Raw genomic sequence first — 17,523 nt, 5'->3', positions numbered from 1 at the left:
GATGTTGGATTTACTTGAAGGCTCTTTTAAAAAAAAAAGAAAAAAAAAATTTTAATAAAAGAGCCCTCAAGTAAATCCAACATCTATCATGATGGACACCGCCCACTAGCCCGCACCAAAAAAAAAAAAATTTAAAATACTTTTTTTTTTTTTTTTTTTTTTTTAATAAAAGACTTGTCAAACACTGAAACCAAAAATGACATGTATAAATATTTTTTTAAAAACAAATTGTATTATCAAATTTTTAATACCATCAATTTAAATGAATATGAATTTATCGTCAGCTATTATTGGCACCTTTTTAGCGCAAGAAAAAATGTATCGCTTTAAATTCTATGCATGTCTGCACGCTGGTCCGTTGTGATGTTAAAAATCCTGCTTGCTGCATTTTTGGTCAGTAAAAAAAAAAAAAAAAAAAAAACACCTCCCCCGTTCAAATTAATTGAAAACGCAGCAATAACGCACCTATGAAAAACACACCATAGGCACAGTAAAATCAGGGGGAAAAAAATCGCAGGGAATTTGTGGTAAAATTGCAGCATCATCGTTGTAAATTTGCGGTAAAATCGCATGCGTTTTTTCGGTGTCATGATCGGCACCTTTTTTATTTATTTATTTTCTGAATACCGATAACACCATTTTCATCTGAAATTTCGGTGCATCTCTAGTTGTGGGCCAAAGGCCCCTGTCCTCATCATTATGAGCCCACCTCCCCACCCCCCCATGTTGAGGACATGTGACTTGGTATGGTTTGGGTTGGGGGGGGGGGTGGTACATGCTAGACCCCCTCTTTCCTGGGCTCTATACTCAGATAAGGGTCTGGTATGGATTTTGGGAGACCTCACAGCTTTTTTTTTTTTTTTTTTCTCTAATAATATATTTTATTTGTATTTATTTATTTTTGTTTGTTGTTATTATGCTGGCTCTTCTTTCATTTACATTCTGCTATCAGCAGGGAATCCCTTTGACAGCAGATGAGTTACTGGTAGTTAAGGGCTCCTTAACAACCAGCTATTCCCTGGTTAAGGATGCCGGTGGATGGCAGTGTCAAAACACCGAAAAGGTTTTCACTACTAAAATACTGAATCACTTCAAGAAATAGGACGTGAAGTATTTTGATTTTATTTTTAGTTTGTTTGTGTTTGTAAAAATATTTTTATTTATTTTTCTTTGCAAAAAAAAATGTAAAGTGCGTGTGTGTGTGTGTGTGTTTGTTTTTTTTTTTTTTTTTTTTTGTGTAAATATGAGATCTGAGGTCTTTTTGACCCCTGGTCTCACATTTTGAGAGGACCTGTCATGCTTTTTTTTTCTATTACAAGGGATGTTTACATTCCTTGTAATAGGAATAAAAGTGACCCAAAATGTTTGTTTTTTTTTTTTTCTTAAAGGATGGTGTCAAAATAAAATAAAATAAATAAGAAAAAAAAAATTTTTTTTAAATCCCCCGTCCCGCCGAGCTCGCACGCAGAAGCGAACGCATACGTAAGTCGCGCCCGCATATGAAAACTGTGTTCAAACCACACATGTGAGGTATCGCTGCGATCATCAGAATGAGAGCAATAATTCTAGCACTAGACCTCCTCTGTAACCCAAAACTGGTAACCTGTAGAAATGTTTACACTTCACCTATGGAGATTTTTAAGGGTCAAAGTTTGTCGCCATTCCACAAGTGGGCGCAATTTTGAAGGGTGACATGTTGGGTATCAATTTACTTGGCGTAACATTATCTTTCACAATAAAAAAAAAAATGGGCTAACTTTACTGTTTTACACTTTTTGCAAATTTAAAAAAAATATTTTTTTCCATAAAAATTGCGCTTGTAAGACCTCTGCGCAAACACAGTATTGCAACGAATGCCATTTTATTCCCTAGGGTGTCTGAAAAAAATATGTTTGGGGGTTCTAAGTAACTTTCTAGCAAAAAAAAAAAAAAAAAATGATTTTAACTTGTAAACACCAAGTCTGAAAAATAGGCCTGGTCCTTAAAGTGTTACTAAACCCACAACAGTACAATCAGTCTGTATATGCAGTAAAGCATTCTTGTTATACTCACTGTGGTACTTAAGGAGTTAATCCTGTCTTCTCTGATCCTCCCCTGGGGAAGGCCAGCTAACACAGGGAGAGTAGCTGACCTACACATGCTCAGTTGTGTCTTTTATGCTGGAGAGAATAATTACTTGTTCTCAGAGCTAGCCAGGTCACATGATAGTGACATCACACATGTGGGCGTGTATACAGGCTGTAGTGGAAATCTCCTCCTACCTGAACTCTCAGCACTGGAGAAACTCTGCAGTTTATCATGTAATCGTGGTATACAGATCATCCATAAAGGTATATAGTGGCAATATTTTAATGTAAAAAGATTTATAAGCTGTATACACAGTGTGGGGGGGGGGGATGAACTATTTTCATATTACTGGGTTTAGTAACACTTTAACCCCTTCAGATCTGCGCTATAGCCGAATGACGGCTAAAGCGCGAATCTGCTTTGCCGGAAGGCCTTCAATAGGCGTCCTCCCCTTTGCACGCTCGCCACGCCCCCTGAAGGGCGCACGCGGCACGCGCTGTGATCACCCGAGTCGATGAGACTTGGGTGATCGGAGTAAGGGGTCAATCCCGGCCCCTTACCACGTGATCAGCTGTCAGCCAATGACAGCTGATCACGTGATTATGTAAACAGAAGATCGGTAATCGTTTTTTTTTCATCTCACGCTGACAGCAGAAGAGACATCGGTCCCGAAGAGGATGAGGTGAAGCCGCCTCATATGTGCCTGCCAGTGCCACGAATCAATGCCCACCAGTACATAAGTGCCAGCAATCAGTGCCACCTATCGATGCCCACGATTGCCACCTATCAATGCCCACCAGTGGTGCCAATCAGTGCCTCATTAGTGCCACCTCATCAGTGCCCACCAGTGCTGCCTATTAGTGCCCATCAGTGTAGCCTCATCAGTGCCCATCAGTGTAGCCTCATCAGCGTACATCAATGAAAGAGAAAAGTTATTTGTTTGCAAAATTTATTAAAAAAATATAAAACTGTTTTGTATTTTTTTTTTTTTTTTTTTTTTTTTAATTTCGGTCTTTTTGTTAAAAAATAAAAAACCCAGAGGTGATCAAATACCACCAAAAGAGAACTCTATTTTTTAGGGAAAAAAAAGATAAAAATGTCATTTGGGTACAGTGTTGCATGACCGGCGCAGTTGTCATTCAAAGACAGCACTAAAAGCTGAAAATTGGCCTGGGCAGGAGGGGGTTTTAGGTGCCCAGTAAGCAAGAGGTTAAAGCAGTAAATAACATTTCATAGATTGAGCCCACTCAAGCTAAATGTTTGTTGGAAAAAAAATCCTTTTTTTTTTTTTTTTTTTTTCCCAGCCTTTCTATTAAGGAATAATCAATTATTGGCATGCATTTGATGTACATTATATAATGTGTGTATAGAATGTGTAGGCTAACTGTGCCAATGGTCCCCTGTCAGCAGTGAAAAACCACATTACCCCCCCCCCCCCCTTTGGACCGCACATTGCAGGAAAAACACATGGCAAAATTTAAAAAAAGTTATGGTGCATTCTTGCTTTGTACTGTGCAGAAGTCTTAGGCAGGTGTGAAAAAATGCTGTAAGGTAAGAATACTTTTAGAAATAGAAATGTTAATGGTTTATTTTTATCAATTAACAAAATGGAAAGTAAATGAACGGAAGAGAAATCCAAATCACTATGGCCGCCCTTTGCCTTCAAACTACCATCAATTCTTTCTAGGTACACTTCCACGCACTTTTTGAAGGAACTCGGCAAGTAGGTTGTTCCAAGCATCTTGGAGAACTAAGCACAGATCTTCTGTGGATGTAGGCTGCCTCAGATCCTTCTGTCTCTTCATGTAATCCCAGACCGACTCAGTGATGTTGAGATCAGGGCTCTGTGGGGGGCCAAACCATCACTTCCAGGCCTCTTCCAGGTTCTTCTTGACACTGAAGATAGTTCTTAATGACATTGACTGTATGTTTTTGGCATCATTGTCTGCTGCTGAATAAATTTGGGGAAAATCACACACCTCCCTGATGGTATGATGTGATTGATAAATGTCTGCCTGCATTTCTCAGCATTGAGGACACCATTGATCGTGACCAAATCTCCAAATCCCATTTGCAGAAATTCTGCCCCAGACTTGCATGGAACCTCCACCATGCTTCACAGTTGCCTGCAGACACTCATTTATTAAACTGCTCTCCAGGCCTTCACCAACAAAATGCCTCCTGCTACAACCAAATATTTCACATTTTGACTCACGAGTTCAGAGCACCTGCTGCCATTTTTCTGCACCCAGTTCCTGTGTTTTCCTACATAGTTGAGTCGCTTAGCCTTGATTCCACTTTAGAGGGAGGGATTTTTGCCCGCAATTCTTCCATGAAGACCACTTCTGGCCAGACTTCTCCACACAGTAGATGGCTGTACCTGGGTCTCATTGGTTCTCACCAGTTCTGGGCTGATGGCACTGCTGGACATCTTCCAATGATGAAGGGAAGTAAGCATGATGTGTCTTTCATCTGCTGCATTCCTTGGCCAACTACTGAGCCTACAGTTCTCAACGTACTCATTTCTCTGTGCTTCTTCAAAAGGACTTGAAACCCCAGTCTGCTTAGAAATCTTTGCCCGGGAGAAACCTTGCTGATGCAGTAAAACAACCTTATGTCTTGTTGCTGTGCTCAGGCTTGCCATGATGTATAATCTGTGACCCGAAACTGTCTTCTACAACCTCACTGTCAGGGCTGGGCTCAGCCCTTCCTTCTCTGAGCTGGCCGCTAAGCTGTCGGCTAATTGCCAGCTCCTATCTTTCCACAGTGACTCACCTGTTGATATCCTGCTCCTCAGTCCTGGCTACTTAAAGCCGCCCAGCTCACTTCATCTCTGCCTTCACCTTTGGTCACTTCTCAGAGACTTTCTCCTGCATTCCTGTTGAAGACTTGCTAGGCTGACGTCCCTTCTGGCTCCTGATCCTGCTTGCTGTACTACTACGTTGATCTCTGGCTCTCTGACATTGGCATTGGCTGACTACCCGATCTGGTTACTGAACTCTGGCTATGTATTGACTACGCTTACTCTGTTTACCTTTTTAATTATTATTAAACAAGTGTGATTAACTGTACTTCTGTCTCGGTCTGATTCATGGTTTCTGACACTCACCTTAGTAGCAGAGTTTGGTTGTTCCTCACCCAGTTTTAAGCCTCCTACACAGCTGTTTCTGTTTCAGTTAACCACTTAAGGACTGGAAGGATTTACCCCCTTAATGACCAGGCCATTTTTTGCAATACAACATTTTATGAGTCATTTTAACTGACAATTGCGCGGTTGTACACAAACAAAATTGATGCCCTTTTTTTTTCCCTCCACAAATAGAGCTTTCTTTTGGTAGTATTTGATCACCTCTGCGGTTTATTTTTGTGTGTGTAAAATATATATATATATATATATATATATATATATATATATATATATATATATATATATATATATATATATATATATATATATATTACAGTGGGGACGGAAAGTATTAAGACCCCTTAAATTTCCCTCCTTAACCCCCATTAACTCTTTGTTATTTTGCAGCCATTTTCTAAAATCATTTAAGTTCATTTTTTTTCCTCATTAATGTACACACAGCACCCCATATTGACAGAAAAACACAGAATTGTTGACATTTTTGCAGATTTATTAAAAAAGAAAAACTGAAATATCACACGGTCCTAAGTATTCAGACCCTTTGCTCAGTATTTAGTAGAAGCCCCTTTTGATCTAATACAGCCATGAATCTTTTTGGGAAGGATGCAACAAGTTTTTCACACCTGGATTTGGGGATCCTTGCCATTCCTCCTTGCAGATCCTCTCCAGTTCTGTCAGGTTGGATGGTAAACGTTGGTGGACAGACATTTTTAGGTCTCTCCAGAGATGCTCAATTGGGTTTAAGTCAGGGCTTTGGCTGGGCCATTCAAGAACAATCACGGAGTTGTTGTGAAGCCACTCCTTCATTATTTTAGCTGTGTGCTTAGGTTCATTGTCTTGTTGGAAGGTAAACCTTCAGCCCAGTCTGAGGTCCTGAGCACTCTGGAGAAGGTTTTCGTCCAGGATATCCCTGTACTTGGCCGCATTCATCTTTCCCTCGATTGCAACCAGTCGTCCTGTCCCTGCAGCTGAAAAACACCCCCACAGCATAATGCTGCCACCACCATGCTTCACTGTTGGGACTGTATTGGACAGGTGATGAGCAGTGCCTGGTTTTCTCCACACATACCGCTTAGAATTAAGGCAAAAAAGTTCTATCTTGGTCTATTCAGACCAAAGAATCTTATTTCTCACCATCTTGGAGTCCTTCAGGTGTTTTTTTAGCAAACTCCATGCGGGCTTTCATGTGTCTTGCACTGAGGAGAGGCTTCTGTCGGGCCACTCTGCCATAAAGCCCCGACTGGTGGAGGGCTGCAGTGATGGTTGACTTTCTACAACTTTCTCCCATCTCCCGACTGCATCTCTGGAGTTCAGCCACAGTGATCTTTGGGTTCTTCTTTACCTCTCTCACCAAGGCTCTTCTCCCCCGATAGCTCAGTTTGGCCGGACGGCCAGCTCTAGGAAGGGTTCTGGTCATCCCAAACGTCTTCCATTTAAGGATTATGGAGGCCACTGTGCTCTTAGGAACCTAAAGTGCAGCAGAAATGTTTTTGTAACCTTGGCCAGATCTGTGCCTTGCCACTATTCTGTCTCTGAGCTCTTCAGGCAGTTCCTTTGACCTCATTATTCTCATTTGCTCTGACATGCACTGTGAGCTGTAAGGTCTTATATAGACAGGTGTGTGGCTTTCCTAATCAAGTCCAATCAGTATAATCAAACACAGCTGGACTCAAATGAAGGTGTAGAACCATCTCAAGGATGATCAGAAGAAATGGACAGCACCTGAGTTAAATATATGAGTGTCACAGCAAAGGGTCTGAATACTTAGGACCATGTGATATTTCAGTTTTTCTTTTTTAATAAATCTGCAAAAATGTCAACAATTCTGTGTTTCTCTGTCAATATGGGGTGCTGTGTGTACATTAATGAGGAAAAAAATGAACTTAAATGATTTTAGCAAATGGCTGCAATATAACAAAGAGTAAAAATTTACCCTCTCTATGTTAATAAACTCATTAAGTCACCATGTCTGTATTACCATGTTCAATTGCCATTTGCCTAACACAAAGTCCCAACTTCCTTCTCATGTTGCTACATATGGAATTGATGATCATTAGCACTTGCTTGGTATAATTGGTTAATCGTACACCTGACACTCTAATCCTACAAAATCCATAAGACCCCTTTCACATTGGGGCATTTTTTTCAGGCTCTTTCGGGCTAAAAATAGCACCTGAAAAACCCCTACCCTGCTTTCACACTGTGGCGATGCGCTGGCAGGATGTTAAAAAATGTCCTGCAAGCAGCATCTTTTGGGGAGGTGGAGGAGCGGTGTATATGCTGCTCCTCCCCATTTAAATGAATGGACCCCGAGGCGCTTTGGTAGTGGTGTCCATTCATTACATGGGAGCATTTAACCCTTTATTCGGCTGCTAGCGGGGGTTAAAAGTGCGCCGCTAGCAGCCGAATAATGCCACTAAAATGACGGTAAAGTGCATTTTACCGTCAACGTCCGCCCGCCCCAGTGTGCAGGGGGTCTCTATTTGTGCAAGTGTAAGAACTGATGCTGGTTTAAAAAATAAAAAAAAATAAATGCAGCCACCACATCTAAAGCTCACCACACATGTTGCTGCAGTTTCACTTTCACATACAGGCTTCCACCCCACTCCTACTCTGTATCTGGACAGTGCAAGAACCAGCACACTGAGCTCACCTGTCACTCCGCTCTCTCCTCCTATCAGCTTGCTCCTTGCACTGCAGCAATATTGATTGGTCCTTGTGCTTCTTCTCCCTCCCTCTCTCTGGGCTCTGCTGTACACTTGGCTGATACTACGTTTCAGATGCTAAAGGTGCCTGCAAAAAAAAAAAAAAAAAAAAATACATTTTAATGGTGTAATGATTACATAGTTTAGTTATGTTTATATCTGCCTGGAGTTTTTAGCTTTAAGGATTCTTTTCCTCTTTCAGTTCCTGGAGGCGCGGTCCACCCCAGGCCACACGGACGGTTGCCTAACCTATGTGTTGAATGATAAAAGCATGGCCTTTACCGGGGATGCTCTGCTCATCCGAGGCTGTGGCCGTACCGACTTCCAGCAAGGTAGGTCCGGAGCGGACACAATGCTGTGACGGGTGACGACACGGGGGGTGGATATTGGGGGTGGCAGTTCCTATGATAAAGGATTTGGCGTGTTTTGGAATGTCCTCATTTAGATCTGCGCCGTGGTTTGCTGCCATGGCAGGCTACCTAACATTCTGGTTCAAGTCATGTTTAGCAGCTCATCACCGGGACGGCAAACTTTTTGTCAGGTCAAACCCCCTTTAGACTCATTCACACCTCCTGCAGCATTTTGAAATTTGCTGGAAATTGCTTTATCAAAGAAGCAAGCGGGATTACTTAACCACGTGCCTACTGGGCACCTGTACCCCCTTCCTGACCAGGGCAATTTTCAGCTTACAGCACTCTCGTACTTTGATAATTACTCAGTCGTGCAACACTGTAGCCATATGAATTTGTTGCCCTTTTTTTCACATAAATAGAGCTTTCTTTTGGTGGTATTTAATCACCTCTGGGTTTTTTCATTTATAGTGCAAACAATAAAAAAGACTGCATTTTTTTTTTTTGTTTTTGTTCTTTTTACAAATTTTTTGTTTTTCTTAGTATCTGTTATAAAATTTTGCAAAGTGTCCATTTTTCTTCATAAATTTTGGCCAAAATTTAAACTGCTACATATATTTGGTAAACGTAACCAAAATCTGTGGATATTATTTGGTCTTTGGGAAAGTTATAGAGTCTACAAGCTATGGTGCCAATCACTGACAATTGATCACACCTGATGTACTGATGGTCCACCTCCTTTCTTGAGGCCCTGAAATGTCAGGACAGTAAAAATACCCCCCAACTGACCCCCTTCTTTGGAAATTAGACTTTCCAAGGTATTTAGTAGGAGGCATGGTGGTGTGTGTGTGTGTGTGTGTGTGGTGGTGTTTTTTTTTTTTGTTTTTTTTTTTTTTGAAGTTGTAATTTTTTCCCACAATTCTTTGCAAAATGAAGATTTGATGGGTTTTTTTTATTTTTATTAATTTTTTTTCACAAACTTGTCATATTAACAGGTTATTTCTCACACACAGCATATGCATACTTGCGACTACACCCCAAAATACATACAGAGGCCCAACATGCAAAGAGCACTGTCAGTAGTTCTAGGGACATAAATTACACATATAATTTCTTGACTACCTATTACACTTTTGAAGGTCCTGGAGCACCAGGACGATGGAAGCGCCTGCAAAATGACCCCATTTTGGAAAGCAAACGCCCCAACTTATAATCCAAGAGACATAATGAGTCTTTTGAACATGTCACTTTTTTTTTCCACAAGTTTTTGGAAAATGTGGAAAGAAGATAAAAATTATTTTTTTTTTTTTTTTTTTTTTTTTTACACAAAGTTGTTAATTTATAAGATATTTCTAACACCTAGCATGTACGTAGCAAAAATTACACCCCAAAATAAATTCTGCTACTCCTCCCGAGTATGGTGATACCACATATGTGAGACTTTTCCACAGCCTGGCCACATAAAGAGGCCCAACATGCAGGGAGCACCATCAGGATGAGCACTGATGTGGCATGGATGAGGCATGAATGGGCACAGATCAGCGCTGTGGGCATTTCATATCCAGCCCACTCAAGCTGCTGCACTGTCTCCCTCCTCTCCTCACACACTGTACCGATCAGTGTGAGGAGCGTTGAAGAGCTGAACCAGATATGCACCGGTTTGTTGACAAGTGATCACACCGTCATTGGACAGAGCAATCGCGTGATAAAGGGCCGCCGTCATCGGCCCTTTACCCTGATCCATGATCGGACGCTTCCAGGTATGTGCCCCAGGGGGCGAACGAGTCTGGGAGGACGTCATTGTACGCCCTCTCAGAACTAGCCTAACTGTACTGCAGCCGTCATTTGGCAAGAGGTTAAAGTGTCCTCAATACTGGACACTTTTACCCCCTTCCTGCCCAGGCCACTTTTCAGCGTTGTTGCACTTTGAATGACAATTGCTCAGTCATGCAACACTGTACCCAAATGAAATTATCAGTTTTTTCACACACATAGAGCTTTCTTCTGGTGGTACTAAAATGTGTATGGTGGGGGTTTTATTTATTTATTTTTTTTTTTTAATTATAAAATAATTTTTCTTCATAAATTTAGGGCAGGATTTATAGTGCTACATTTGGTAAAAATAACCCAAATCATTGTTTGTTTATTTAGTCTGTGTGAAAGTTATAGGGTCTATAATCTATGGGACATACATTTGAGAATGTATCAATCCCAATGTAGAGACCGCCCATCTAATTTCTTCGTACAAATGTCCCCCAAATGACCTTTTTTTTTTTTTTTGGAAAGTAGAGAGTGCAAGGTATTTACAGTAAGAGGCATGGTGAGGGTTTTTTTTTTTTTTTTTTTTTTAATTTAAGAAATTGACTGGTTGACGTTACCTTACGTCGCTTAGCCTTTTGGCCACTGGCCGCTGTGAGGGCCCGGTGGGCGCGATGACCGCTGGGCACCTGCGATCGCTCCGTGACAGAGCGAGAACCGAGATCTGTGTAAGCACACAGATCCTGGTTCTCTCAGGGGAGTGGAGAGAGATCATGTGTTCATACAATTTATGAACACCGCTTCCCTTTTTTTTTTTTTTTTTCTCTCAAAAAGTAAAACATATTTGATTTTTCTTTCAAAATTGTCACTCTTCTTTTGTTTATAGCGCAAAAAATAAAAATCGCAGAGGTGATCGAATACCACCAAAAGAAAGCTCTATTTTGGGGGAAAAAAGGACGTCAATTTTGTTTGGGTACAGAGTCGCAGGACCGTGCATTTGTTAGTTAAAGCAACGCAGTGCCGTATCACAAAAAAAATGGCCTGGTCATTGAGCAGCCAAATCCTCTGGGGTTGAAGTGTGTGTGTGTGTGTGTGTGTGTGTGTGTGTGTGTGTGTGTGTGTGTGTGTGTATATATATATATATATATATATATATATATATATATATATATATATATATATATATATATATATATATATATATATATTATTAGTTTGGGGGTTCTAAGTCATTTTCTAGCAAAAAAATAAAATTATTTTAACTTGTAAAATTAGGCCCGGCCCTTAAGTGGTTAAACACCTGACGGGTTCTAATCCCCTTTACGCTTTATCCAGACTGTCCTTGGCATCTTTATGTCCAATGCAGGGATATGGTCCATCGGTCTTGATGATGTCAGGACCTTAGACCACGGGTGCATGGGGGAGAAGTTGCTGCAGGGACTGGTCTAGAAGTGCAGAGGAGCCTGCAGGAACGGAGGGTCCAGAAAGGTCATCTTCTTTACCAAATCACCTAGACAGAAACAAGCAGGTAACCCTTGAAATGCAGCTGCAGCCCCACTGGAAGGGATAATTTTTAGGTTTCCCCGAGTTCAGCTTTGAGTCTGTTATGGTCTCTGTATTTATTTTCCCTCATGTCATTGTGTTTTGCAGGTTCTCCCAACACTCTGTACCACTCTGTACACACCAAAATCTTCAGCCTGCCCGACAGCTGCTTCCTGTACCCAGGTCATGACTACACTGGTGAGTCTGAATTTTTTTTTTTTTTTTTGCCACCTATTAATTCCAAGAAGTGTTTTTGCTTTCCCAGCTGCGGGCGCTGTCTTTTTCACTAAACAAAAGGTAAGAATGCTGCCAGAAAGCAGCCGCCCTGCACTGGTGACCCTTTCAAAAGTCTTAAAGGAAATCTCTAAGGGGGCTTAGTTACTAAATATTAGTTGGCCAAATGTAAGAAACATTCATGCAAGCTGAACACATTTTTGCCATATTTTTGTAATAGATTATTTCCTGTATCTTAAGCTCCATCCAGTGGCCAAATGCAGAATATTTATTAATTTTTTTTTTTTTTTTTCATGGAGGTGTTTCGGAAAACTAGCTTCTGCATCATCGGCTCCATCTAGTGGCCAAAATTCAATATAGTTTTATGAAATACCTCAAGGATAAAATACAGTAGGGAAAATTAATTATTTGATCCCCTGTAGATTTTGTATATTTGCCCACTTACAAAGAAATGAAGGGTCTATAATTTTTATCATAGGTGCAATTTTAAATGATTGACACAGAATATCAACCAAAAATCCAGAAAAAAACACGATACAAATGTTATAAATTGAGTTGCAGTTCAGTGAGTAAAATTAATTGATCCCCTACCAACCAACAATAATTCTGTCTCCCACAGACTGGCTACAGTATGGTCTCATGTGGTACACAGATTAGTCCTTTAACTTTAAGAAGGTGCCCATAATGACAACTCGTTATGTGTATAAAAGACACCTGTCCACAGAATCTTTCTTCCTTTCAAACTTCACCAACATGGGCAAGACCAACGGACATCAGGGACAAGATTGTAGACCTGCACAAGGCTGAAATGGGCTACAAGACCATCAGCAAGAAGCTTGGTGAGAAGGAGACAAATGTTGGAGCGATTATTCGCAAATGGGGAAAAAATACAAAATAACCATCAATCGCCCTCAGTCTGGAGCTCCATGCAAGATTTCGTCTCATAGGGTAAGAATGATCATGAGAAAAGTTAGAGATCAGCTTAGAACTACATTGGAGGAGCTTGTGAATGATCTCAAGGCAGTTGGGACCAAAGTCACCAAACAAACCATTGGTAACACAATACACCACCATGGATTGAAATCCTGCAGCACCCGCAAGGTCCCCCTCCTCAAGAAGGCCCATGTACAGACCCATGTGAAGTTTGCCAATGAACATCTAAATGATTCAGAGAAGGATTGGGAGAAAGTGCTGTGGTCAGATGAAACCAAAATTGAGCTCTTTGGAGCTCTTTGGCATTAACTCAACTCGCTGTGTTTGGAGGAAGAAAAATGCTGACTATGACCCCAAGAGCACCATCCCTACAGTCAAGCACGGAGGTGGAAACATCATGATTTGGGGCTGTTTCTTTGCAAAAGGTACAAGCCGACTTAGCCACATTGAGAGGCCAATAGACGGGGCCATGTCTTGTAAAATCTTGGATGGAACTTCTTCCCTCAGCCAGAACACTGACGATGGGTCGTGGATGGGTCTTCCAGCATGACAATGGCCCAAAACATACCACCAAGGCAACAAAGGAGTGGCTCAAGAAGAAGCACATTTAGGCCATGGAGAGGACTAGTCAGTCTCAAGACCTTAATCCTATAGAAATTTTATGGATGGAGCTGAAACTTCGAGTTGCCAAGTGACAGCCAAGAAACCTTAATGATTTAGAGAAGATCTGTAAAGAAGAGTGGACCAAAATCCCTCCTGAGATGTGTGCAAACCTGGTCACCAACTACAAGAAACGTCTCACCTCTGTGATTGCCAACAAGGGTTTCTCCACCAAGTACTAAGTCATGCTTTGCTTGGGGGTCAAATACTTATTTTACTCACTGAACTGCAACTCAATTAATAACATTTGTATCGTGTGTGTGTTTGTTTTTTTCTGGATTTTTGGCTGATATTCTGTCTCTATAATTTAGGTTACACCGATTATAAAATTCTAGACCCTTATTTTCTTTGTAAGTGGGCAAACTTAAAAAATCTGCAGGGGATCAAATAATTTCCCCACTGTATACTACATGTGGCCATTAGATGGAGCTGATGATACAGAAGCTAACCTATTATTAGGAAAAATAGTTCAAAGTTTTGTTCAGCTTGCAGGAAAGTTTCTGTCCGTGCAACAAATGTTTTATCAATACACACCTTAGAGTAGCTGTTGCCATCCCATTCAGAGGTGAAGGCTGCTGCTCTCTACAAGGGTCAACTTTGCTTGGCATGGTAAGGACAAGTGTTCTCAGATTGATCTGAGGTCTGCCCCCTAGTGGTGGGATCATCAGGGAAGAGATTACTGCAGATAGTAGACCTGTTGACTTTCAGGGGACGGGAGTTTACATCACAATAGATCCATTTAAAGAAGACAGAAGCACTCCAGCAGTTGGTAGCTCTTGATTATATTTCTTCCTGTTACAGGTCAGACGGTGACCACCGTTGCAGAGGAGAAGCGATTGAACCCCCGACTAACCAAGGACGAGGCTGAATTTGTTAAGATCATGAATAACCTGAACCTGCCCAGACCAGCTCAGATAGGTGAGAGCATTCGATTTTTCACCTGTACTATAATTGACATAGATTACTTATTATAGGTTTTCATATAGCACCATGCAATGCTTTATTCACATCACCCCCTGTCCTCAAGGAGCTTGCAGTCTAAGGTCTCCCTCATGTGCAAATATACTGTGCACACTATTATTTATATATTAATTTATAAAAAGTCTACACACCCCTGTTAAAATGTCAGGTTTCTGTGATGTATAAAAACGAGACAAAGATAAATCATTTTAGAACTTGTTCCACCTTTACCCTGGGTTCACATTGATGCGATGCAAGAACCAGCGTGATTACAGCTCCCGTTCCCCGCATCACTCCTCTCCTGTAGGCAGTTCACACTACCTTGTGCGAACCGCTGCGGGTGTCATTAACAAAGTTAATGTCACCCCCAGTTTAGTTCACAGATCGCAGTGCGAACTGTGAACTCACACAGGAATCGGATCACATAGGTGAGTACACCCCTCACATTTTTGTAATTATTTTCTTCTATCTTTTCATGTGACAACACTGAAGAAATGACACTTTGCTACAATGTAAAGTAGTGAGTGTACAGCTTGTATAACAGTGTAAATTTGCTGTCCCCTCAAAATAACTCAACACACAGCCATTAATGTCTAAACCACTGGCAACAAAAGTGAGTACACCCCTAAGTGAAAATAACCAAATTGGGCCCAATTAGCCATTTTCCCTCCCCGGTGTCATGTGACTCGTTAGTGTTACAAGGTCTCAGGTGTGAATGGGGAGCAGGTGTGTTAAATTTGGTGTTATCACTCTCACTCTCTCATACTGGTCACTGGAAGTTTAACATGGCACCTCATGACAAAGAACTCTCTGAGGATCTGAAAAAAAGAATTGTTGCTCTACATAAAGATGGCCTAGGCTATAAAAAGATCGCCGAGACCCTGAAACTGAGCTGCAGCACGGTGGCCAAGACCATACAGCGGTTTAACAGGACAGGTTCCACCCAAAACAGGCCTCGCCATGGTCAACCAAAGAAGTTGAGTGCACGTGCTCAGTGTCATATCCAGAGGTTGTCTTTGGGAAATAGACGTATGAGTGCTGCCAGCATTGCTGCAGAGGTTGAAGGGGTGGGGGGGTCAGCCTGTCAGTGCTCAGACCATACGCCGCACACTGCATCAAATTGGTCTGCATGACTGTCATCCAGGAGAAGGCCTCTTCCTTATATATTATATTGTGTGTGCACACAAATTCTTCTAGCTCTTTGACCAAGAGAATGTGGTGTATGCACATATGCATGCATATTTGTGCAAAAATACTGACCGGCAACACAGTTTGGGTTTTTTTTTTCTTTTTTTTGTTTTTTATTATCTATATGCAGCACATATTTATATACAGTGGGGACAGAAAGTATTCAGACCCCCTTAAATTTTTCACTTTGTTATATTGCAGCCATTTGCTAAAATCATTTAAATTCATTTTTTTTCCTCATTAATGTACACACAGCACCCCATATTGACAGAAAAACACAGAATTGTTGACATTTTTGCAGATTTATTAAAAAAGAAAAACTGAAATATCACATGGTCCTAAGTATTCAGACCCTTTGCTCAGTATTTAGTAGAAGCGCCCTTTTGATCTAATACAGCCATGAGTCTTTTTGGGAAAGATGCAACAAGTTTTTCACACCTGGATTTGGGGGTCCTCTGCCATTCCTCCTTGCAGATCCTCTCCAGTTCTGTCAGGTTGGATGGTAAATGTTGGTGGACAGACATTTTTAGGTCTGTCACAGCAAAGGGTCTGAATACTTAGGACCATGTGATATTTCAGTTTTTCTTTTTTAATAAATCTGCAAAAATGTCAACAATTCTGTGTTTTTCTGTCAATATGGGGTGCTGTGTGTACATTAATGAGGGAAAAAAAATGAACTTAAATGATTTTACCAAATGGCTGCAATATAACAAAGAGTGAAAAATGTAAGGGGGTCTGAATACTTTCCGTCCCCACTGTACTTGTGTGTACAGGCATATTGAAAACAATGGGCTGCATTTACATCAGTTTAAAAAAAAAAAAAAAAAAAACCTGTATGCCCAAACACTGTTTTTAGGCAGCGGTGTGCAGGAATATGTTTATAAACTTGTGAAGTCTTAAAAAAAACGAAATAGTTTTTATTTTTAAACGCAGCCAAGAAAATGGAGTATATGAGGCTAAGATCTTAGAGAAACTCCGGTGTGTGAAGACTGGGACTCAGTAATGGCTTAATTAGATAGTCCTAAATGAAGCAACTTTGGTGAGCATGACAAGTAGTAATAGACGTAATCGCCACCTGTCTTTGACTATTGTGCTAAGGTTGTGCTGTATTGTAGTGACACTTGTTCACCACAAGGTGGCATGATGAGACTACTTGCTAAGTGATAGAGCAAACTCATAAATTACAGTTGTGTATGTGACTGATTCTTCCGGAATTCCTCTTAACTTTACTCTTTTTTGTATGTATACTTTATCATATGTTCCTTTTTTTTTTTTTTCTTTTTTTTTTTTTTTTTTTCCAGATGTTGCCGTCCCAGCCAATCTGAAATGCGGCATCCAGGATTAATGATGTCATCACAGACCTGAGGATTAGCGGGCCGATGCAATTCAATTCATTGTGGTGTCTTTTTTATTGAATGTTCTTCTATGAGTTGGTGGATTTGAATAAAGATAAACTGAGCGTTGTCACTCTGCTTTTACTGCGAGGAAAAATTGAGAATACTGTTTTATCGAAATGCCTCATTCTTAATGGATCATTTTCATAGCTGAACCTTTTTGTATATATTTGTAAATGATTATTTTTCCCAGTAAAAAGGATATATAACCACTTTTATGTCATTTGTTTTCTTTTATCATTCTTGTTGTAATTGGGTCATTAGAGTAGATATTGTGCACTGCCGAAAAATTCTTTCATTTTCATTTTATTGAATTTTTTCGTTTTTCGGGTCATTCGTTCTGATCGAAATTTGTAAATTATCCAAATAATTGAAAATTCCAAATAATTGCTAACTAGTAATAACTAACTATTTAAATGTGGCTGTAGGTGAACGTAACAAATACAAATTATCCAAAATAACGAATGTCGCATCTAAACAAATGGAACGGAAATAATTAAAAAATAAATAAAAAAAAATAATATTTTTTTATTAATAATAATATTATTATTTATTATTGTTATTATTATTATTATTTTGTTACG

General features: G+C 40.3%; 1 protein-coding gene across 1 annotated transcript in view; it reads left to right on the top strand.

The window, feature by feature from the left end:
- The window catches only part of ETHE1 (ETHE1 persulfide dioxygenase), a 29,966-nt gene extending 12,815 nt beyond the window's left edge, over positions 1-17,151 (top strand). The window contains exons 4-7 of the mRNA XM_073601961.1: positions 8,123-8,252; positions 11,679-11,768; positions 14,199-14,315; positions 16,847-17,151. Of these exons, the coding sequence (XP_073458062.1) occupies positions 8,123-8,252; positions 11,679-11,768; positions 14,199-14,315; positions 16,847-16,890 (381 nt within the window). The 3' untranslated portion in view covers positions 16,891-17,151. The remainder of the gene's footprint in view (positions 1-8,122; positions 8,253-11,678; positions 11,769-14,198; positions 14,316-16,846) is intronic.
- Positions 17,152-17,523: the final 372 nt, after the last annotated feature.

The sequence above is a fragment of the Aquarana catesbeiana genome, linkage group LG10 (genome assembly GCF_042186555.1).
Source record: "Aquarana catesbeiana isolate 2022-GZ linkage group LG10, ASM4218655v1, whole genome shotgun sequence".
Taxonomy (NCBI): Eukaryota; Metazoa; Chordata; class Amphibia; order Anura; family Ranidae; genus Aquarana; species Aquarana catesbeiana.
The sequence above is the reverse complement of the archived record's forward strand: the minus strand, read 5'-3'. Positions and strand labels throughout refer to the sequence as shown.